Genomic DNA, 24,369 nt, shown 5'->3' on the forward strand with positions numbered 1-24,369 from the left:
TCGACTGATAAAGGTAAAGGGACCCCTGACCATTAGGTCCAGTTGTGACCGACTTTGGGGTTGCGGCGCTCATCTCGCTTTATTGGCCGAGGGAGCCGGCGTCCAGCTTCCAGGTCATGTGGCCAGCATGACTAAGCTGCTTCTGGCGAACCAGAGCAGCGCACGGAAACTGGAGCAGTACCTATTTATCTACTTGCACTTTGACGTGCTTTCGAACTGCTAGGTTGGCAGGAGCAGGGACAGAGCAACGGAAGCTCACCCCGTCACGGGGATTCGAACCACCAACCTTCTGATCGGCAAGTCCTAGGCTCTGTGGTTTAACCCACAGCGACACCCCCATCCCACTAGTCGACTGATAGGCTGATCTAAAGCAGAGCACAGAGCACCCATCTGCCATTGTCAGAGTGGTCATCATTGTCTGAGGCTGGAAGCCTTAGAGTAGTGTAATGACTTTTCAAAAGCTTAAAATGAGTGACTGCAATAATCCAATTCCCCCATTAACCTGTCTATGGTTGGCTGTGGCTTAAAAGGTCCTTTTAACCACTTGAAGGGTGTAAGTGAGCATATTCAAGGGCTTTCTTTGACGTAGAGGTTTCCTGTTGCCAGCCACTAGTCTATCCTGAATACCTAGTTAATTTGCAATGTCTTGCTGAGCAACCCAAACCACCATTACACCAAGCTTGGTGTATGTGTGGCAGAAGTGTCCCTCTGCTCACCACTAGGAAAGTAAGAAATTGGTATAAAAACAGTTGCTAAATATGCCAGTCAAATTTGCTGTGAAGGCATTGGTGTGGGGTTTGGAGTGGGGAAGCAAGGAAAAAACAGTCATTCCTGAAGATATATCTGTATGCATGCTGCGAGTCTTTCAATGTGAATTTGAGACGACTGTTCTTCTTCCCATATATCACTTATTTTGTTCTGATGACTGCACCAATGCCCTTGGGTCTACTGAGAGCACATTTGCAATGGTGTTTATTTAATGCTAAACAAACAGAATTATCTGAATTTATTTCAGCAATGTCGGCTTGACGTTAGGCATATAAATTCCACTCATCCTGGATCGCATGGCATTTCTTGTGACTCCGAAGGAAGGCAAATCTCCAAAAACAACACTCTCAATATTGGGAGTTTGCTGGTAGTTCTGCTGACCTTTGTGCCACTGTTCAAGCAGGTTGGTGCTATCAACCACTGCCAGTATTTTGTTTTAGCTGCCTGCTGCTGTATGGTTGCCCCAGGCTGCAATATTAAGACACATTTACAATCGCATTGAATTTATCAAAAAGGATGCTGCCAAAGTATTTCTGTTTCCTTAAAGCTAGTTTTAATTGCCTTCTGCTGGCAAACAGTAGAACATACTGCCAGTGTTTCCCATGGCATAAGAGATGACAAAGGTACTAAGAGTTCGTTGGCAACACTTGATTGTTCTCCCAAAACAATAAAAAGAAATACAGTGGAACCTTGATTCTCAAACGCCTTAGTTGACAAACAAATGGGCTCCTGAATGCTGAAAACCCGGAAGAAAGTGTTCCGGTTTTGGAATATTTTTCGGAAGCCGAATGTCTGAGGCGGTTGTTGGCTATTGTCTCCGGTGTGCCTGTGCCAATTGGAAGCCGTGCCTTGGTTTTCGAACATTTTTGGAAGTCGAACGGACTTCTGGAACGGATTACATTTGAGAACCAAGGTACCACTGTATAGTAAAAAGTCATTAACTGTTAGGTGAAGACAAACCATTAACGCCTTTTTCCTATCACAAGCCAATGTCATTTCGTTGTCCTGCATAAATCCCTACAAATTTACTGGTACTTGTAAACTCCTTGCCATATCAGCTTAAATAAGGGCACAATCCAGACTCACCCCTCCTACCCACAGGGCACTGAAGAGCCACTGCTGCAGTAAACCCAATGCCAGCAGGTGATGATGGCAGTGAGACTGACTAAGGAGGTAGAAGATCCTAGGCCAGCTCAGTCCCACCCTGCTGTACCCTTCAAACGACCTATTTAGGGGCTTTCCACTGGCTCCTTCCAACAAGATGAAGCCTGCTGGACCTCCCCCACCACCCCATTGCTGGCCTTGGACTCAGGTATACTACACACACACCCAATCCCTACAGGACCTAGTAGCTTTGGGCCACTCTATTGCATTTGCCTCCCCCAATGCCCTAGAATTTGTGGTGCTCCACAGCGTTGCAGGAAGGAAAATGTGGCAAATTTATTAAAATTATATATATATATAAATATATATATTTAAATTAAATTAAATTAAATATGGCAGCCAGAAGCCACTTGACACTGAAGCACCATACCAAAAAAAAATTGTTGTTGTTGTTGTTGTTGTTGGTGTTTAACCATAGTGGCACAGGGGTTAGGTTACATAGTCTGTTTGCTTTTCTATGTATACTCATTTGAACATTGGTTTTTTTTCTTTTTAAAACAAGTCTTTTAAGCTTGCTTCCACATCAGCTGAACCACTGAATGTTTATCCATATGTGTTACTTTATTATTTGCAGAAAAGAAATCTATAGTCTGATATGACACATATTTTCCAATACTGCTTTGAGGGAGGGAGCAAAGCTGACAAATTTGATGCATTGATTAGATGGCACCACCCAACTATTTTGTATGTGTGTGTGTGTTTTTGTGTCTGTGTCTCTGTGTGCGTGTCTTGCATCTGGCATAATTATGGCTGTTGCTTTAATCTCAGTGAGATAGCTAGAAGTTTTGTACATATTAGGCACCAGAACTGTTAGAATGCTTTGTTTTTTTTAAGTCAACCCATTTTGAGACTTAAGTACAAGGTAAGCTAAAATCTTAATAAAATACAGCAGCCATAAGAAGAGTGGATGTGTACAGGTGTTCTTTGCAGCTGCCCAGGAGGTACATTGCATCCTTCCCATGGAGGGTCACTGGGGCCGTTTCTGTATAGGACACTCTCCACTGGTGTGGTCAAATCTTTGGGGAGTTTGCACCCTGAACTGTACCATTATGCAAAGCAAGCCAACGTGTTGTGAATTCGTGCTCTTGCAATCCAGGTCACTGATACTTGGTGCTAGGAGTGGCAGAAATGATTCTGTGGTCGCCCCAGTCCATGTGGTAAATTATACTAAATTTCAGCAGGTAAATTAAATAGGTAAAGGACCTCTGGACGGTTACGTCCAGTCAAAGGTGACTATGGGGTTGTGGCACGGAACACCGTGACGGAAGCCAGAGTGCACAGAAACACCATTTACCTTCCCGCCGCAATGGTACCTATTTATCTACTTGCACTGGAATGCTTTTGAACTGCTAGGTTGGCAGGAGCTGGGACAGAGCAATGGGAGCTCACCCGTTGCACGGATTTGAACTGCTGACCTTCTGATCAGCAAGCCCAAGAGGCTCAATAGTTTAGACCTCAGCGCCACCTGCATCCCTATCTTGGGTATTGTGCCGGTTGCTGGCAGATTCACCAGCAGAACATCTAAGCTTGAAGTTCGTTTCTGATTTGAAGCAACACTTATTTCGCTGGAGCTATTTAGATTTCAAGCAGAGAGTCTGAGACTCCGACTACTTGATTTAATGCAGTCAGAAAAGGATGAAATCAATGAGCCATATCTTTGACTCATGTAGCTCAGCATAGCTCCATGAAGGCATAGTATCTGGCTCAGTAATCCCGTCTGCCTATAAACAATGCACTTTTCTAGTTTTGATATTAAAATGCAAATGACAGAATTATTATCCTAGACAGCTTATGTTATCTATGTACATATATTGAATTAAGTTGCTAAAGCAGTATGGTTTAGCAGGAGGTTTGTAAAAGGCTCCTCTTCCCTGTAAGCATTGCTTGATGAAATAGCAAGAAATGCTTTTGAAACTGTTGAAATACAAAATGCATCTTTTATTCCTGGTTGATTTTAGATTTCTTCTACATTATAGACTTATCTGAAAGCATTGTGTTTCGCTTCAAACCGGAGCACTTTCTTAGCTATGGCGCCAACAGGGCTCGTATTTAAAGGGATGTGAACATACAAGGTCAATATTGGTGTGTTTTAAAAGCATTTGTTGTTATTATTTCTATATTTTTGCTGAATGTTCGCAAAAGAATATTTTGGGCACAATTTTGTTGGTGGTGGAGGAAAGTCTATTTGTCTGTTTTATTGGATCTGTATCCCACCTTTCCACCAAATGGTGCATTCAGCTCCCTTACTTTTTGAATTGCTTGCTATTTTAATGCCCTTCCCTGCCTAATTTGCTGCAGCTTTCGCACCGCTACTTTAAAGTGGGGCTCCTTTTGCTAACTATGTGAACCCATCCAATTGGGGGGTGGGGTAGCTTACATGCTGATGATGCACTATCACATAAGTAAGCAGACTAGTATATCTGGCATAAAGAGAAAGCCAGTTCAGAGCGAGAGCAATGCTTCTTCCCTGCCTGCAGAATAATTCTCACCGCCTCTTTGTAGGCCCTCTCTGCTGAAAAAATATATGAGTGAATGAGGAATTCCTTTCTATTGTCTGCAGTAGCTTTTTCAAAAAGCAGCCACTGTTTCAAGCTTGCCAAAGCAGGACGCAAGCACCTCCCATTCTTGGTGTAAAAAGACTTCAATCCTCGGCATGCATCCCTAATAGATAGGTCCATCTAATTGTTTACCATAGTAGTCACTCACAGCACAATGGTATACCTGTATCCTTGCGAGTTTCCTGAAGCTTACTTTCAGCTGTAGACTACATCCATGTGAACACATGTACCAATGCCCTACCTATAACTCTGCCACTGAAGTTTCTAATTGTTGAATTCGGTGTTGTCCTGGTTGGTGAGCCAGGACCATGTACTGGCATGGGTGGCGTTGTGGTCTAAACCACTGAGCTGCTTGGGCTTGCCGATCGGAAGGTTGGTGGTTCGAATCCCCGTGGCTCTGTCCCAGCTCCTGCCAACCTAGCAGTTTGAAAGCACGCCAGTGCAAGTAGATAAATCAGTACCGCTGCGGCGGAAAGGTAAACGGCGTTTCCATGTGCTCCGTCACAGTGTCTTGTTGCGCCAGAAGCGGTATAGCCATGCTGGCCGCACGACCCGGAAAGCTGTTTGTGGAGAAATGCCGTCACCCTCAGCCTGAAGCGAAATGAGCGCCACAACCCCATAGTCGCCTTTGATTGGACTTAACCATCCAGGGGTCCTTTACCTTTTCCTTACTTTACTGAATTAGACCCTTGGTTTCTCTGGCATGGTATTGTCAACATTGATTGAAGTCCTGGAGAGGCATGGCCAAGCCCAGGTTTTTCCCAACCCTGGCTGGAGAAGCCAGCAATTAGGTTTTGGACCCTCTTCATTCAATGCAGATGTTCTTATCACTGAACTACGACCCTTCATTCATAGGAACAACAGAATCACCCACAACAACAATCACATTAATTACAGTGGGAATACATCTGCAGGTTTAGCTAAATATAATTCAAACGGCTGCAACATTTTGGAGTACCAGGCCATATAATTTTAAAAGAATTGCAGAATTAATGCAGACATCTCAGACAGCTCCCTAAAATGATATTAGTGGCTAATTGTGTTACTCTGCCTGAGCAAAGAGGTTGAATTTGTTACCCTAGGGTAAGAAGAAGAAAGATTTATTCAAATAGTGTTTCGCCTCTTTTAATAAACAGCATGTTTGTTCTGGCAGTTCTCACGTGTGTGTGAAAATCCACAGAGATACTATAATGGCAATGATTTATGGAAAACAAGATTCTATACAATTGCCTTTTTGAAACTTAAAAAACAAACCCTCAGTTTGTTTTGTGTAAACACAGTCCAAAACTGTATAGTGAATATTCTGTAAGTCTGGTAGTGCCCCTGCAGTGTCATAAAAATGGGGGTGCAGTGGGGATAAGCAGCCACAGTATGCTGCAGCTGTTTAATTTTAAGATATTCCCCCACCTAATTCAGCCGCAGAGTTTCTTCAAATATATACATCTGAGCTACATTTGAATGAAGCATAGTTCAGCCAGGAAATACTTCACTTTGGGATAATCAAGTTGTCCCTCTTAAAAAAGAACGAGTGGCGCTGTTTTTTGAAGTTTTCAGAGTTTATGCTGCGCCTGCTTGCTGGGACTGTTTATTTTAGCTATTTTTATACCACTGTAAGGATCATAACCTCGTACGAAGCTTGCAATAATGTTATGCGCTCCATGCTCCACAGTGTTTACAAAATGACACCCAATAACTTTGATCTTTGGGAATAATAACATTCCTCTTATGGATTTGAGTTCTCAACAGCCTGGCTTAGAAGTTTAAAGGCGTGCAGCTGTAGTATAATATTGCAAAGTGAAAGAAGTTTTACAGCCTTTATTCGTCTAAGTTAAAGACTTACTTTTATCTTTGGCTGCCCTCTCCAGAAACAGCGACAAGCTAGTCTCCAACCATAATAAATAAATTCAAATTCACCTAACAGTGTTCAGCCCTGTACATGTAAAAGTTAAGTTTTCAGTGGCACTTACTCCCAGGTACATGAATATAGCAGTAATTCCTCTCCCCCACCCTTCCTCCAGCCTGGATTTGGCCTGAAATGACTTTGGATCTTGCATGTAAGAAGGCATTAATTTCCATTCCGACCCATGTTCACCACATGCAACACTGTTTCTGCTCCACTGCAGTTCAGCTTCCGACAAAAACTACATTATTCAGCTCTTGGCTTGATTTTAAGTGATTAATTATTCCACACCATTAATTTCAGTGCAAATGGAGGAAATGCCATTAAATAAGTAACAGCTTGTAGACTGAGAACAATAGCAAACATCAATCACAGGATGAATAAGTGAACAGTGGCAAATTCTGCTCCCTTTTCTTTTGGAATTCTGCTACATCCCTTATCAGGCTTACCATAAAAACTTTTGCTGGGGCAGGAGACACAGCTAGGGAGGGAATGGTTAATATATGGTGCCAATGGGGGAAAAGAAATACCCATAAAACATTTAGAGAGAGAGAGTTTGGATTTGATATCCCGCTTTATCACTACCCGGAGGAGTCTCAAAGCGGCTCACTTTCTCCTTTCCCTTCCTCCCCCACAACAAACACTCTGTGAGGTGAGTGCGGCTGAGAGACTTCAGAGAAGTGTGACTAGCCCAAGGTCACCCAGCAGCTGCATCTGGAGGAGCGGGGAGCGGGGAAGCGAACCTGGTTCACCAGATTACGAGTCCACCACTCTTAACCACTACACCACACTGGCTCTCTTACACTTAGCTGCAGGGGGGTGGTTTTTGCCAGGAGTGAAAGACAAATGAGAAAAAGGGTACAGATGTAGAGAGAGAGGCACATCCTTCTTTTGATTAGTGCAAACCAGCCCTTCCCACTCCTGGTGTGTTGTCCCCCTAAAGAATACTCCAAGGGAATGCACGATCCTGTATACTTACATATCCCTAGTGTACAGGATTGCAGCCTTCCTCGGCTCTTGCAAATGCCACATCTGTGTTATGAGGTTCACGTTCAGATGTTGGTGGTTTTGTGTCCTTAAAAATAAGTGTTTCACCCACAAGTACGAGACTTAAATCCAACAATGGACCAGTGTGAGCTGCTGGGGTACTGGCTCCTGTTTTGAATAAAGTAAGGACAGCAACAACAAGGATAAAAATGGTACAAATATAGTAGTAGTTACGAAGTGGATACTATTAGGCTGATGCCCTTAAATGTGACTCTTTCAGGCTGTGCTTATTTATAGATACAGTGGTACCTCAGGTTACATACGCTTCAGGTTACATACGCTTCAGGTTACAGACTCCGCTAACCCAGAAATAGTGCTTCAGGTTAAGAACTTTGCTTCAGGATGAGAACAGAAATTGTGCTCCGGCGGCGCGGCAGCAGCAGGAGGCCCCATTAGCTAAAGTGGTGCTTCAGGTTAAGAACCGTTTCAGGTTAAGTACGGACCTCTGGAACGAATTAAGTACTTAACCCGAGGGACCACTGTGTGTGTGTGTGTGTGTGTGTGTGTGTGTGGATGGGTTTTGGGGTGGGGAACATGTGGGGTCATTATATTAATCTGTTCTGCCGCTGAACATAAAAACTGATCTCCTTCCTGTCAGCTTGGACACAATATCCAAAAAAAGAAAATGATGGAAAACTACTGCCGTAGCAGGCCGGAGGGAGTATTGCAATGAATTATTTCTTCTGCCGCGGCAGAAAACAATCTGAAATACTTGCAGAAGTCACAGTGCCCTAATCAAATGGTTTAGCAGATCCTCGGCTTTCGGCCTGAACTTTGTTGATATGGCAGCAGAAGCAAAACATCATATGATAGTCATCTGCCCTTTCCCCTCTCCTTTTTCACGTTCCTTCTTATGAAGACGTATGGAACGGCCGCAGCTGGCATGAGCGGAGTTCATAACGACTCCATATTTCTCTCTTCCCCCGTCCCAGTATATATTTATGAATAGTCTGTGCACAGAGGCTAATTGCAGTATCAAGCGCAGCGCTATCTGTGTAGCCCTGTTGCAGAAAGTCAAGCACTTGGAGTGTTATAAAGTGGCGTAATAAAAAGGGGGCAATTACGATCTGCCATAAGGGAGCCCAATTACATAACGCAGAAGTAAGTCTTGCTTTATGTACGACAAAATGGCATGCTGTTTCTTACAGATGAAGGCAGTATTTCTCTGCCTGAAATCTCGCCAAGCATTTCAACCAATAAGCTCTGACTGCCTTGTGAATAAGCCATAGAGAGAGAGACTGGTTGAACAGTCATGATAAAACCCTTCACATCTTGGGTCCAGTTTACCTACGAGATCAGCTTACCCACCCGGCCTCTTCGATTGGCAGAATTGGCACTGCTACAGGTGCCACATAATACCCACACCACTAAACTTTACTGTTTTTAACTCCCTTCCTATTGAAATCAGGCGGACGTCTTCACTGTATTTTTCCCCCCTGGTACCTACCAAAGACATTCTTGTTTAGGCAAGCTGACCCAGATGTTTAGAAAGTTCGTGTGAGTTTTAATTTGTTTTAGTGTACAGTGGTACCTCAGGTTACATACACTTCAGGTTACATACGCTTCAGGTTACGCACTCCGCTAACCCAGAAATAGTGCTTCATGTTAAGAACTTTGCTTCAGGATAAGAACAGAAATTGGGTTCCTGCGGCGCGGCGGCAGCAGGAGGCCCCATTAGCTAAAGTGGTGCTTCAGGTTAAGAACAGTTTCAGGTTAAGTACGGACCTCCGGAACAGATTAAGTACTTAACCCGAGGTACCACTGTATTCTATTATGCTTTAAACTTTCCGTATGTTTTAAATTATGGTTGTAATTTTTTTAGTGATAATACTATTATCATTTTTGTAAACCACTTTGAGGTGTGTGTCTTGTCCCCCCCACAATCAAGCAGTCTTATCAGGTTTATGAAACAAGCAGATCATAAAATAATGCAGGCCGGTTGAATCTAAGGGTAATTTTTAAAAAATTTCTACCTCGGGTTGCGTGCCAGTGTGAGAAATACAGTGGACGCTCGGGTTGCGAACGTGATCCGTGCGGGAGGCACGTTTGCAACCCACAGCGCTGCGTCTGTGCACGCGCGGGTCGCGATTCGGCACTTCTGCGCATGCACAAAGCGCGATTTAGCGCTTCTGCACATGCGCAAGCACCAAAACCCGGAAGTAACCCATTCCGGTACTTTCGGGTTTCGACGCATCCATAACCTGAAAACACGTAACCTGAAGCGTCTGTAACCCGAGGTATGACTGTATACAGCTTGGATTCAAAGATGGCTTCTACAAACAGAAAAGCGCTTCCGCACAAAGGAGAACTGCCAAATTCTCCCCATTTACCTTTCCCACTGCAACTCTCTGTGCTCCATCTCCTGCCATTCCAGGGATGGGGAGTGTCAACCCTTGAAGAGGGCTGTAGTGGCGGGTGGGAATCAAGCCTTATAGCACAAAATGGAGCTCCTCTTGATCTTCTCCAGATCAATTCTATGAATGCCTTTCTGAAAGCAAAGCACATAAACATAATTCTAAACAGCCAACAGATTTTTCAATAGCCACTTCTGAAACACATGGGCCAATTTACATTAGATGGGACCTGCTTGTTTAGCTTACTGGCAGTAGCAATTAGGTATTCTGCTTCTTCTGTATTTCCTCTTTGTCCCACTTAGGAAGAGGAAGTAAAAGGAGAAAGATAAACATATCCTTCTTTCTTCTTCCTTGCAACTGCTGCGGTCCCCTGGGAGGAGGGACAAGGCAGTAGGGAGTTTCACAGGGGTATTGAGGGTATATCTCTGAGGGTGTTAGGGTGCTTCTCAGCTCTGAATTGGGGACCCCTACCCATATATTACTGGAAGGACAGATCCTGAAGCTGAGGCGCCAATACTTTGGCCACCTCATGAGAAGAGAAGACTCCCTGGAAAAGACCCTGATGTTGGGAAAGATGGAGGGCATAAGGAGAAGGGGACGACAGAGGACGAGATGGTTGGATAGTGTTCTTGAAGCTACCAGCATGAGTTTGACCAAACTGCAGGAGGCAGTGGAAGACAGGAGTGCCTGGCGTGCTCTGGTCCATGGGGTCACAAAGAGTCGGACACGACTAAACAACAACAACAACAACCCATATATTTCCACTCTACGCATTATATCCTTTTAAGGACAGTGGACCCTCCGGATATGAACTAAATTCGTTCCGGGGGTCCGTCCGGAACCCAAAAAGTCCATAGGCAGAGGCGCCGCTTCTGCGCATACATGTGGCGCGATTAAGCGCTTCTGCGCACGCACACAGCAAAACCTGGAAGTATACACTTCCAGGTTTGCCGCGTTAGTAACCCTAAAGTTACATATCCAGAGCGGTTCATAACTAGAGGGTCCACTGTATATGTTTATTCCTTTTCCCGTTTAAGCTTACTTATTGGAGTTCCATAGAACAAAACATTCATTTCACCTTGCTTGACTGAGTGCTTTACTTCTAAACTGTTGGCAAACAACAACAAACAATGTATTTGTAACCTTTTAAAAAAATCGATTGATATGTTGGAGAATTAAGACATTTAAAAATAAATAAATTCTTATTTGCATTTGATTTACTTGTTCGTTGCAAAATAAAACAACAACTAAAAAAAAGCAAAACCAAACCACTGCATTATTAAAAGTCAAGGTTGAAACCTATAAACCAACAAGGTCAAGCAGCAAATCTTTGGGGATTTTAACGACTCCAGAACTATATTATGTTCTGTAATAATAATAATAAAAACCTGCCTACGTGACACAGCTGAGGTTTGGGGGCCACTTGCGTCTCTCTGCAGTGGCTGCAGCCCAAAGAGAAATGTTAACTTGCTAATACACCTGCAGTGTGATAGCTTCTCTGCAGGATAAAAATAGAATGCCATCCATTAGACCACAGCAGCTTTTTCCTTCTTAACAAATTCTGCACTTCCTTTATATTATTTTTGTCATCCAGATTCTAGATTGCCATGTGTAATTCCAATTATATTTTAATTAATGTAATATAAAGGTGGAATTTAAATGTGCTGGGATAGGGGGGAGATTTTTTATTTTTGCAGCTGCTTTACTTAAAATAAGATGCTCTTCCTTTCCAACCCTGCCCCCCTATCTTCCCTTTTCTAGAATAATGCACTGCATAATAGATTTGCCACTCAAACCCTGCTCTTCTGGTCTGTATTAAACTGAACACTGAAGGCTAGCTGCTTTTTGAAGAAGGTCGTCTGAGGGATGCGCAAGGTTGCTTGAAATGCATCGGTATAGTGATACGTATTCCACCCCCACCCCCATTGTATCCAGATTTCATCAAAGCAAGAGTCAAATTGGAATTAAAAGTGCCTTCCAGGAGAAAATGTGAGTGAAGCTAGAACAGTTTCAGTGGACTGGATCCAGTGATCCATGGATTAGTTTAGACTACAGTGGTACCTTGGGTTGCAGACGCTTCAGGTTACAGACTCCGCTAACCCAGAAATAGTACCTCGGGTTAAGAACTTTGCTTCAGGATGAGAACATAAATCGTGCGGTAGCGGCGCGGTGGCAGCAGGAGGCCCCATTAGCTAAAGTGGTACCTCAGGTTAAGAACAGGAGGCTCTCCTGGCACCTTCATTAAATATCTTTATGCGCCAGGTAAAACATTTATCTTTACCCAAGCCTTTGGCTGATGAGCATTCTACAGCTTTCTAAATGTGTTTGTGGTAGGGGGAATGTTATTGGTTTGTTTTTGGTTTATTTTGTGTTTTCGTTCTGTATTTTTATGTGGCGAACTGCCCTGTGATCTTCAGGTGAGGGGGTGGCGTACAAATTTAAAAAATAATAATAAGTTTCAGGGGGTGCAGTTTTTCACTGATTCTCCTTCCCTATTGCTCTGCTCCTCCCTCTGGATGGAAGACACCTCAGAAAAATGTGAGGCATTATGTGTGAGATTCCTCTCCTTTTCTAATTGTTGACACCTTTGCTGGGTTGTCCCTGTTCTGTAAACAGAATGATGATATATGGACGCAGGTGGCGCTGTGGGTAAAAGCCTCAGTGCCTAGGACTTGCCGATCGAAAGGTCAGTGGTTCGAATCCCCGCGGCAGGGTGCGCTCCCGTCTTTCGGTCCCAGCGCCTGCCAACCTAGCAGTTCGAAAGCACCCCCGGGTGCAAGTAGATAAATAGGGACCGCTTACTGGTGGGAAGGTAAACGGCGTTTCCGTGCGCTGCGCTGCCTCGCCAGATGCAGCTTTGTCATGCTGGCCACACGACCCGGAAGTGTCTCCGGACAGCGCTGGCCCCCGGTCTCTTAAGTGAGATGGGCGCACAACCCTAGAGTCGGACACGACTGGCCCGTAAGGGCAGGGGTACCTTTACCTTTACCTTTATATATATATATAGTCTTGTATGGAAATTATGGCTGTGAAATAGAATCTCTACTGCCTTTCCTCCAGTCACCTTCCCTTCAATAGACACACTTTCTCTTGGAAGGCCCACCAGACCCCACCCTTACACAATTTTAAAATCCAAAACAAAACCGAGTTAAAACATTTATTTAGACAAGCACTTTGTTGCCGACGCTGCTTTTGCATGCGGGCGTTTTATTTATAGACCTGATTATGTTATGTGTTCCGAAGTGCTGCTAATACATTTTTGCCGATTTGTTGCTGAAACACCTGGGGGGCTTTCCAAATGGATGGGGAGTTGGTTAAGAAATAGGAGGAAAGCAAATAAATGTATCTCCGCACACATCGCCAGTACTTTTATTCACTGATAGAGATGGGTATTATAGCTATACAGGTGGTGACCATTTCAAGTGGGGGGTTCCTGTGTGCGTTGGCAGAGCAGACAATAAGCCGCTCCACCCCCACCACCCACCTTTTGCCCTCCTCCGGGTCCGAAAGGACCTGCGCATTAGCGGCCATGCGCCAATGGGGCATGTGCAAAATGGTTGCTGCCTGAATCCGCCCAAAAATAGTGTGAGGATTTTAGCTACTTAGATGAGTATACTGTTTGGAGCTGCCTTTCCTCCACCTGGAGCCAGTACAAGAAGGCAACCTCTCCCATCACCCCTGACCATTGAATCTTCTGGCTGAGTCTAATGGCAATTGCAACCCAAAGCCTCTGGAGGGGGAACCAGGTTGAGGAAGTCTGGTTTAGAATGGCATGCGTGGCAGATTCAGAACCTGGAAGCTACCTCTGGGTTTCCTCTTTCCATGGCTCCCACGGCAGATCCCAGCATCTGTAGAGTTCAAGCCCTTTGAACAGAACCCGTTGCATGACGTGGAGATCTGGGGCAGTCTTTTCAGATCCTTTAGCACAGAAAAGTTATAATTGCAAAAGCCCAGCAGAACCAGTGGGACATGGGTGGCGCTGTGGGTAAAACCTCAGCGCCTAGGACTTGCCGATCGTCAGGTCGGCGGTTCGAATCCCCGCGGCGGGGTGCGTTCCCGTCTTTCGGTCCCAGCGCCTGCCAACCTAGCAGTTCGAAAGCACCCCCGGGTGCAAGTAGATAAATAGGGACCACTTACTAGCGGGAAGGTAAACGGCGTTCCGTGTGCTGCGCTGGCTCACCAGATGCAGCTTGTCACGCTGGCCACGTGACCCGGAAGTGTCTGCGGACAGCGCTGGCTCCCGGCCTATAGAGTGAGATGAGCGCACAACCCTAGAGTCTGGCAAGACTGGCCCGTACGGGCAGGGGTACCTTTACCTTTACTAGCAGAACCAGTATGAGCGCAGGAGGGGTTTTGTTGCTGATGGTTCTTTGATGGTTATATCTAAGTGTGGGGAAAGTAACAGGCCTCTCTAATTGATACTTTCCTTCTGCAAATATTGCACATCATGTGATGTTTTGAGTACTCTGGCTGCTGTTATCCAGTCATATGATTATGCCAGTCGATCTCTGTTGCTGCATAGTTTCCCCCAGTGTTTACCCTACTCTGTACTGCTCCTGAAATTGTATGTGTACATTTTTACGTACTTGCCTACCTGCAGTATTCATGTATCGACAACAGGCTCCAATGACAATAACTGAAAACTGAAAGGTAGTAGTAACACAATAGTAAGATTCTTTCACAGGGGTGGACGTTGGCGGTAGGGATGTGGGATAAATTGGTTCAGTGCACATTTTTGCAGAACCTACTTAATTCACACAAGGAGCAAACTGAAATTCAGCTAGCCTCCAGAATTTCTCCCAGTTTGGCACTACAATATTGGGGCTAAGCGTGCACACAAGCACATAGATTAGCGAAAATAGTACAGTGGTACCTCGGCTTACATACGCTTCAGGTTACATACGCTTTAGGTTACAGACTCTGTTAACCCTGAAGTAGTACCTCGGGTTAAGAACTTTGCTTCAGGATGAGAACAGAAATTGTGCTCCGGCGGCGCGGCAGCAGTGGGAGGCCCCATTAGCTAAAGTGGTGCTTCAGGTTAAGAATAGTTTCAGGTTAAGAACGGACCTCCGGAATGAATTAAGTACTTAACCCGAGGTACCACTGTATATTCAAATTGATTCCATTAAGTGAAAATGCATGTAAAATTGCACATATTGGGAGAAAAGCACACAAGAATGCACACAAATTTTCGTGTGTTCTTTTTTCTTTGTAGAAAAGTTTGCATACTGATGCCAAATGGAGTGAAGTAGAAAAAAATGGGAGAAACTGAAATTGACAGATTGGTCCATTGTTCGTTGGTGGCAAATGTCCTCTGCCCAGTCCTGTTGTTCTTAGGAGACCTAGAAAGTGTGTGCGTTTGTGGACCTAAAACTTACAGCTGGCATATTTAGCCATGTTTTACAATGCAGAAAGGGCATATAAGTTCCAGGTAAAGTTACCGGTAAATCACACTGATTTCATTGGGGAAGTTTGAATCACCTGAGGTCGAAAGAGAGAAATCAACAGTGCGCTTGGTCTGAAAGTGCTTAGCTTTGGGTAGGTTTTGCATTCACTGGAGTAATTGTGGGGTGGTGCTGAATTCTAGGAAAAAGCTCAAAACCGGTTAATGCATATTCTTCAGAAGGGTGTTACCCCCACACTCCAACCTCCCTGTGAATTCCAAACACCTTGAATCAGAAAGCTGCAAAGGTACTTGCTTTTTCAAGGCTCGTGCAAACTTTTCTGGCCTGAAGGGCCACTGTTCTCAGGTTCCCAAGCTCCGTCCAGTTTATGTTGACTCAGAGCACCCCCCGCCAGCCTCAGTGTGTGGTCTAAGTAGCCACCCATTGCATATGTGTAAGATGCTCAGGAGAAGAAATTGATCTCCATACATAAAAGTGGAACGTGTCAAATTCTGCAAATCTCAGTTGGCGACACACATACCTGGATTCCAACTGTTCGTTCATCAGCTATTATGCAGCTGTAACCTATGGTCAGTTATGGGGAACCTGCACCCCTCCAGTTGTTGTTGGATTCCGAACTTCTACCAGTCCCGGGCAGCCATGGTCCGATGGTCAGGAATAATGGGAGTTATGACCCTGGCAGCACCTGGAGAGCTGCAGGTTCCTCTTCCTCACCAAGTAGCCCCTCCTCCTGGGGACCATGCATAGAATCCAGACTTGCACATATGATTCACTCCTTTATGGCTGGAGAGGTGTCTTCAGATGGGCCTAGAGCGCCCTCCAGTGGTGGAAAGCAAAAACACTGCTGAAAGTTACTCCTTCCCCCTATTTTTTGTGATTTTCATTGTTGTTGTTTAGTCATTTAGTCGTGTCCGACTCTTTGTGACCCCATGGACCCCAGGCACTCCGGTCTTCCACTGCCTCCCGCAGTTTGGTCAAACTCATGTTAAACTCATGAGAACACTGTTCAACCATCTTGTCCTCTGTCGTCCCCTTCTCCTTGTGCCCTCCATCTTTCCCAACATCAGGGTCTTTTCCAGGGAGTCTTCTCTTCTCATGAGGTGGCCAAAGTATTGGAGCCTCAGCTTCAGGATCTGTCCTTCCAGTGAGCACTCAGGGATGATTTCCTTCAGAATGGATCGGTTTGATCTTCTTGCAGTCCATGGGACTCTCAAGAGTCTCCTCCAGCACCATAATTCAAAAGCATCAGTTCTTCAGCGATCAGCCTTCTTTATGGTCCAGCTCTCACTTCCATACATCACTACTGGGAAAACCATAGCTTTAACCATACGGACCTTTGTCGGCAAGGTGATGTCTCTGCTTTTTAAGATGCTGTCCAGGTTTGTCATTGCTTTTCTCCCAAGAAGCAGGCATCTTTTAATTTCGTGACTGCTGTCACCATCTGCAGTGATCATGGAATGCTGTGAATCATCTAGTCCAACCCCCTGCAGTGCAGGAAAACGCAGCTGTCCCTTACGGGGATCAAACTTGCAACTTGGCACTATCAACACCGCACTCTAACCAGCTTTGCTATCAAGCAGTGCACTGATCCTCAGCGGTTGCACATAAAAGTTTCCACTTGGTTCTGTAACTCTGAACAATCAGAGCTCCATAACTGCATGGAACTCTATATGTGTACAGGCTAGCCCCCCTCGCTCCAGACATTTGCATTACAGATGTGGATGCCAGAAGGAGGGGCTACTCATCATGGTATCACTTCTGGCTTGCGTCTTGGTGCTAACCATGAGTGCAGTGCCCTGATAGGGCTGTTGTATCTTATAGAAACAGAGAATCAGCACCAGGTGTGGACTATCTTTCATCCAACCAACTTTTTTAATGAGTTTCATGCTGAAAGGAGATTATTTTAGTTTACCGGTCCAGACTGTATCCTATCTCCCTGGGATCAACTTGTATATTTGTTCCTGTCTTATTTAGATGATATATTTAGCTAATTAGGCCATTTTTTTTATTGCCACTGGAGAGACACTGCAGGAATCGCATAGATTTTGTGCCAAAGTGGATGAATTCTAGAGGAGCTGCATTCTCTGCCAGAGATCTGCATTGATTTAAATAGGCTAACGGTACACATGGGGGGTGGAAAATGGGCTTAAACACGCACCCGCACACTGACAACAAACCGTCATGAGTAATTGTTAGTACGAATGCATGAAAATGCATTAGGTTTAAAAGTGTGCATGTGTGAGTTGACCTGGCAAGGAAATTGTGTTTGGTCTCTTAGGGTCGTTTACATTAAATATATATATTTCAGGGTTGCATAATAGCCCTGGTGATATATAAACTCTCTGGTGCTGATGTGATTGGTTGTCTGATAACTTGGGGGGTCCTTCTCAGACGCCTCCTCTCTCTGATCCGCCATCATTCCCCTTCTGTCCCTGCTGCTTCTATAGTGCTCTTTTGCTGCCCAGTGAATTCACACATGTGAAGAAATTCATGGAGGGCTCTTAGTCTTTATGGCTGTGGAAGAACTTTCTGACGGCAAGAGCTGTCCAGCAGTGGAATGGACTCTCTCGGAAGGTGGCGGGCTGTTTCTTCACTGGAGGTTTTGAAGCAGATATTAGATGGCCATCTGTCATGGATGCTTTGGTTGAGATTCCTGTATTTCAGAGGGTTGGATTAGATTACCCTTGAGATCTCTTCCAATTCTACAATTCTATGAATACTTTCAGGATCAGCTGTTAGTGAGCCGTATTGGGAGAGGGCTATTGCACTTGTGTGGGGACTTTTCAGACATCTAGTCAGCCACTGTGAAGAACAGGTTAGGAACATAGGAAACTGCCTTATATTGAACTGGAACACTGGCCAACCTAGGTTAGTATGCCTACACTGACTAGTCGTAGGGTCTCCAAGGTTTCAAACTGGAGTCTAAATGCCAGGGACTGTTCGTATGCAAAGCAGATGCTCTACCAAGGAGCTACAGCCCCTCTTTGATCTAGGATACTAGAATTGATGGGTCTTTGGTCTAATCCAGGGCTCTTATGTTCTTAAGTTCCCTTGGCCTTGTTTATCTGACTCACTGTTTTTGAGCCTCTTGGGCTTTCTGATCAGAAGGTCCCTCAGCAGGTTCTTCTCATGGTTCTCAAAGTAGAGAAATGACTATCTGTAGAACTCTACAGTAAATTCTGTTGTTGAAAAGTTAATTGCTTCATTCACCTGCTAATTCAGGTTTCCCATTTTGCACACACTAAGCCTGTTTAGCTCAACGTCTGGTACACTCCCCCCCCCACGCTGCATAAAAGGTAAAGGGGCCCCTGACCATTAGGTCCAGTCATGACCGACTCTGGGGTTGCGGCGCTCATCTCGCTTTATTGGCCGAGGGAGCCGGCGTACAGCTTCCGGGTCATGTGGCCAGCATGACCAAGCTGCTTCTGGCGAACCAGAGCAGCGCACGGAAATGCCGTTTACCTTCCTGCCGGAGTGGTACCTATTTATCTACTTGCACTTTGACATGCTTTCGAACTGCAAGGTTGGCAGGAGCAGGGACCAGACAATGGGAGTTCACCCCGTCACGGGGATTCGAACCGCCGACCTTCTGGTCGGCAAGTCCTAGGCTCTGTGGTTTAACCTACAGTGCCACCTGCGTCCCACATTCAACCCTAAACAGAAAGTCTGCTTTTTATTTTAAGTGCAGTGCCTATTGACTTCCCGCATTCTCTGCCTCAATATGCTGTGGCCATTCTGTATTTCTTCTATGATGTTAGATAAACCTCCTCCATATTTGACACATTTCACGGCCTTGGGTTGATCCAGACTGGGGTTTCCAATGTAATGGTGAGAATGTGTTTTGAAAGGCATATCGGCATAGTCAGTCGGTTTGATTGACTGTTCTACTGCTGCTGCTTAACCCCCAACAAGATCTCGAGAATTATGTAAAATCCCGTCATCAAACATACTGTGTTATGCAAATGCCAACTGGCTAGCTGCAGAAATGAGAGTCATGTGTGCTTGGCTGCTGAGAGCAGAGGCAGATGGGTTGAAATAAATCATATACACTGACACAAGAGAGCTTTGGGTGGGATCACTGGCAGACCTATAACAAGGAGAAGCTTTGTAGCTTTCTGTGCAAAAGTACAACATAAGGGCATGTTGTACTGCATTAATTTGTTCTTTTTAAGAAAAGGCGGTGGGGAGAGCAAAGCAAAGCTTGATGCAAGCAGCCCTTTGCTTAAATTAAGGTTCTGTTTTTCACTGCCACGGCTGCTTTTTGGATTGATTACTACGGAAAAGAAGGGAATTGGAACCTTTCAGATTAAGCCATTTGTTCTGCCAAGAAGAAATTTGTGCCTCTTTATATCTTTGTTTTTCGCGTGTCCCTGGGAGAATAGACTCTACCGTTATACATTTAACCGTGATCATTGGAAACATTAATTTTGTTGACTAATTGCTGTTTTTCAAGATGAGAGTGCGTCTGAAGAGGGCCTGTTTCAGGGACCAGATGTGTTCATTCAGCTCAGTCAATCCCCACAAGTCAAATAGGGACCTGAGCTCAGCCAATCTGCAATCTGTCTGTGCCTGCCGTGGAAATGAAGGAGACCATGGGGCAGACAGGGGCAGAACTGTAACACTGAAGGGTGGTATCAGTATGGAATAGGCGATGTTACACATTACATTACATCAATATTTCCTCCTTGCGCATTTTCTCTCTCTCTCTCCTTTTACTGACTCATCCCAGCCCACTCTTCTGCTTGAATGGCAAAGGGTTTTGCGTTCCCGCCAAGGCCCCACAGAATTTATCTGTTTAAATTCTTTTGAAACTATGGAGTGAGGCCCACTTAACCAGCCCCCTCCATGGAAGCCCTGGGCACAGAACTTTCATTTGTCCAGTGGGGCTGCCTCCCCCCAACCCCCCAAAAACCCTTGCCCACTGAAATTGGCTCAGGAGTGGTATTGGAAGAACCCCCACAACAGTGTGTAGGTTATCATTCTACCTGGAAAGCCGGGATGCTTCCACTGGCAGAACGATGGGAAAAGTATGATTCTGAATTTCACCCACCACATGCGCACACACTTATATATGCGCACCCATACATGTACATACTGATCATTGTCTCAGAAACCCCCCCCCCTTATGCCCAAATGTCTCTGTGACCCCCAGTTTGGGCAGTGAAGGACCAAATATATGCTTTTTTAAAAAAGGTGATTGTCCACGCCCACTTTTGCACTCTGGCCACACCCATTTTGATGTGACAACCCCACCCCCCCACCCCGGGTTCAGTATGGGTCAGTCAGGCCTCAGCCCATAGAAGCATAGCAGCCTTCAGGAGTTGGGACGTTTCTCTTCATTTTGCATTGGGCAGTATCTAGCGTGTGGTCTCCAGAAAATTATTGACAATTGTGACATGACATCTGCTTTAGACTACACTGACGTGAATTCTTATCTGGGACTGAGTCTTGTTGAATACTGTAGGGTTTGTAAAATTAAGAATGGGGTTTGTGCAGCCCACTGGGGAAGCAAGCCCCATGAGGTTCAATAATTCTTTGTGCAGGATTGGGCCATACAAGCCGTTCTGCTCTGCTATATCCTTAGAAAGGTCACAGAGAATAGGATCAGTGACATATAGAGTTACAGAGACGATCTTGTTACAATAAATGGAAGGTATGAAACTGACCATTAAATTCGACGGAAGGTTCTGTATACAATTCATTTTTATCCGTCATATGTTGTTCTATTTTAATTTTTTTTCTCTGAAAGGTTTTCGGAATGGGAGGTGGGACTTGGACATTCTGTTCTAAGGCGTTGTTCTTAGCTGAATGAGAAAAATACCTTATTTCGTTAATGAAAGAAAGGCATTACCCAGAAGAGCGGTTAAATTTAAACCTGAAACTTGTGCTTGTGGGTAGGGGATTTTCTTTGGCAGTGTCATGTTTAAACTCAAGAGAGTCAATGGCTAATTGCTGCTGCTAATATTACTCAAGGTTTCATCATTCTCTGCAGTGCCCTGGGCACCGTCCTTTTAATTCAGACAAAATCTGCACATGAACAACACTCAGTGCTATGTGCCACTGAAAAATTTGGGCTGTTGTCCTTCTCCTAGTTGTGCATGCTGAGGCCTTGTTGTGTATTGACCTAATCTGTTAAAAGACAAGGGTATTGCCTAGGACTTAGCACAGGCATGGCCAAACTTGGCCTTCCAGCTGTTTTGGGACTACAACTCCCATCCTCCGTAGCTAACAGGACCAGTTGTCAGGGATGATGGGAGTTGTGGTCCCACAACATCTGGAGGGCCAAGTTTGGCCATGCCTGCCTTAGAAGGAATCCAAATTTGACATTACTTCAGTGTGTTTCGGAAGATGTTTTCTCCCTTACCTTTCCATGAAGTCTTGTCACCAGCATTATTAGGAAGTAGCTTTGAGAGGCAGCACACCAAATCTAAGTTTTACTATGTCTGTACAAATATACCCATTTATTTAAGAAGGGCTGTGGCTGAGTAGTAGAGGCACATACTGTTTGTTTGGAATGTCCTAGGCATCTTCAGGATGCACCACAGTGGTGCAGCCTTAAATCATAGTAGGAACGTGGTGATCTTCTCCTTCTTTTTAAACAGATTCATTTCATCTAGTAGAAAATGATTCAACTGGACATCTGACATGATCTGCCCTATTTCTCCCAGATGGTGGCGGTACATATAGCAATTACAGTTGCTGGTTGTACGCCAATGTTAGGTTGTTTTCCATGGTGATGTTGACATCTGGGAATTGTGCTCAGTTCGTTGTGGTATATGGCTGCTCTTTTTTTATTTAAAAAAGTGTGCTGGAAAGCAGCACTTTGAGGCAGAGGTGAGGAACCTCTGACCCTTCTTAGGTCATCGAACTACTGCCTAAATCATCTCTGACCACTGGCCATGCTGGCTGAGGCTGACGTGGTTTGGAGTTCAAGAACGTCTGAAGGGCCCCAGGTTCCTCCAGCTGTTTTTGTGCCTCAAAATAGCTCACCCGGAATAATTAAATGTATTAATCAATAGCAGACAAGTCTAATTCGTCTTCTTCTCTTTTGCTGTGTTCCAGGGACGATGCTCAAGGGAGAATTGCAAATACCTTCACCCACCGCCACACTTAAAAACACAGTTGGAGATCAATGGACGCAATAACCTGATTCAGCAGAAGAACATGGCCATGCTGGCCCAGCAGATGCAACTAGCCAATGCCATGATGCCTGGTGCCCCGTTACAACCAGTGGTGAGCATCGTTTGGACCGTTCTTCTCTTGTGTCCCAGTGCACTGTCTGTGCTCTAGTCTTACTTTCTGCCAGTTGTAGATGCAGTCGTGTGCACTCAGTATAGGTTAAATTAGCTGATAGACGCAATCGCTCACCCAGACTTCAGGGTGGTGCATCTGCAATATGGAGAGCCAGGCTAGCCAAGCTGGTCCCCTCCAGATACTACGAATGACAGCTCCCATCATCCCCAGCCTCATCGGTGGTGGGAGCTGGTGTCCACAATATCTGGAGAGTTAACTGGGTCAGCTCGAAGACCTACCTTGCCCACCTTCTGCAGCTGTGGGCCCTGCCCGCTTGGTGTGATGTGTTTTTGGCACGTAGCTCTATGGGTTCATCAAAACTGAGCCCCTGAACTTCAAACAGCTGTATCTCCAAGCAGGTTCAACCTCAGTTACTCAAGATAACCCTCCCAGTGGTTTGCACAGAGGGAACAGAGGAACTAATTTCTCACACACCTGAAACACAGCATCTTTTGAGAAGATCCTAAACCTCTATAACTCCGCCACTGATTTTTCTCGTGGTGGAATGCCATGCTGTCTTGCTCTGCAAGCACAGGAACATGATAATAATAATAATAATAATTTTAATATATTATTTCTCCCCCGCCCATCCGGCTGGGTCTCCTCAGCCACTCTGGCGGTTTCCAACAGAAGGTTAAAAATACATTAAAACATCAGTTATTAAGAACTTCCCTAAACAGGGCTGCCTTCAGATGTCTTCTAAATGTCAGGTTTTTCTCTTTGACATCTGATGGGAGGGCGTTCCACAGGGCGGGCGCCACTACCAAGAAGGCCCTCTGCCTGGTTCCCTGTAACTTTGCTTCTTGCAATGAGGGAACCGCCAGAAGGCCCTCGGCACTGGATCTCAGTGTCCAGGCAGAACGATGAGGGTGGAGACGCTCCTTCAGGTATACAGGACCAAGGCCAGGATCCACATGAGAAGCTGCCTCATACTGAGTCAGACCACTGGCCCATGTAGCTTAGTGCTGTCTACACTAACTGGCAGCGGCTGTCCAGGAGATGCCAAAAGATTGAACCTGGGACCTTCTGCATGCAAAGTAGATGCTCTGACACTGAGCTACAGCACTTCCCCAGGCAGAAGAAGAGATAAAGAGCATAGCTACCATCTAACCACCATGGTGCCATATTGTACATCTTGGGCTTTGAACATCAATTAACAAGGGCAGAGGCCACAGTTGGAGAGTCAGTGTTGCAATTTGCAGCCCCCATGCTTGTCAAGGGGCAACTTCTCAAGTGACAGGTTCTAATCCATAGCGCTACCTCTTCCTTTGGGAAGAGGGTATTTGGGGAGGGTGATTCCCCAATTTCCTGTTTCATTTCAGTCCCATACGCTGATGTCAGCTCATAATCTTCTCTTTGTTGGCTGGTGTGACTTAGAGATCATAAGTTTTAACAGCTCCACCTTGAAAATGCTTTCAGGCCCACTGAGCTTTAGGAAGCCTGCAGTGCGCTGCACATTTACCGCTGTGCACAGTGCAATTCACTTCTGAATAAACATGTATGAGATTGAGCTATCAGACATTGGGGGGGGGGAACGGGTAGAAAATAACTATCTGGAGCTCTCACCCACAAACCAGTTTCAGTTTAAGTACCCTCAATTTATCTGATTTGTGGGCCAAGCGATAAATGCTTCATGTTTTCCAGCACTGAATTCTCACAAAGAGGCAGCAGTGCAGTCAGCTTAAGAGACAAATCTGAAAGCCTGGTTTTAGTCCTCTGTGAATAATAATAATAATAATAATAATAATAATAATAATAATAATTGCAGGATCAACAAATTAGCTGGGGCAGTACCAGTAAACTGAATCATGTTTTCCTTAAAGTGATAATAAAGAGAACCTAACAGAAATCTGCACTGTGACTGCAGCACAGTCTGATTG

At 45.0% G+C, this 24,369-nt stretch overlaps 1 protein-coding gene across 16 annotated transcripts in view; it reads left to right on the forward strand.

Annotated features, from left to right (window-relative positions):
- The window catches only part of MBNL1 (muscleblind like splicing regulator 1), a 179,194-nt gene that overhangs the window by 111,361 nt on the left and 43,464 nt on the right, over positions 1 to 24,369 (forward strand). For all 16 annotated transcript variants that reach the window (XM_053390304.1, XM_053390305.1, XM_053390306.1 and 13 more), the window contains one exon: positions 22,259 to 22,429. In XM_053390304.1, the coding sequence (XP_053246279.1) occupies positions 22,259 to 22,429 (171 nt within the window). The remainder of the gene's footprint in view (positions 1 to 22,258; positions 22,430 to 24,369) is intronic.

The sequence above is a fragment of the Podarcis raffonei genome, chromosome 5, assembly GCF_027172205.1.
Source record: "Podarcis raffonei isolate rPodRaf1 chromosome 5, rPodRaf1.pri, whole genome shotgun sequence".
NCBI lineage: Eukaryota > Metazoa > Chordata > Lepidosauria > Squamata > Lacertidae > Podarcis > Podarcis raffonei.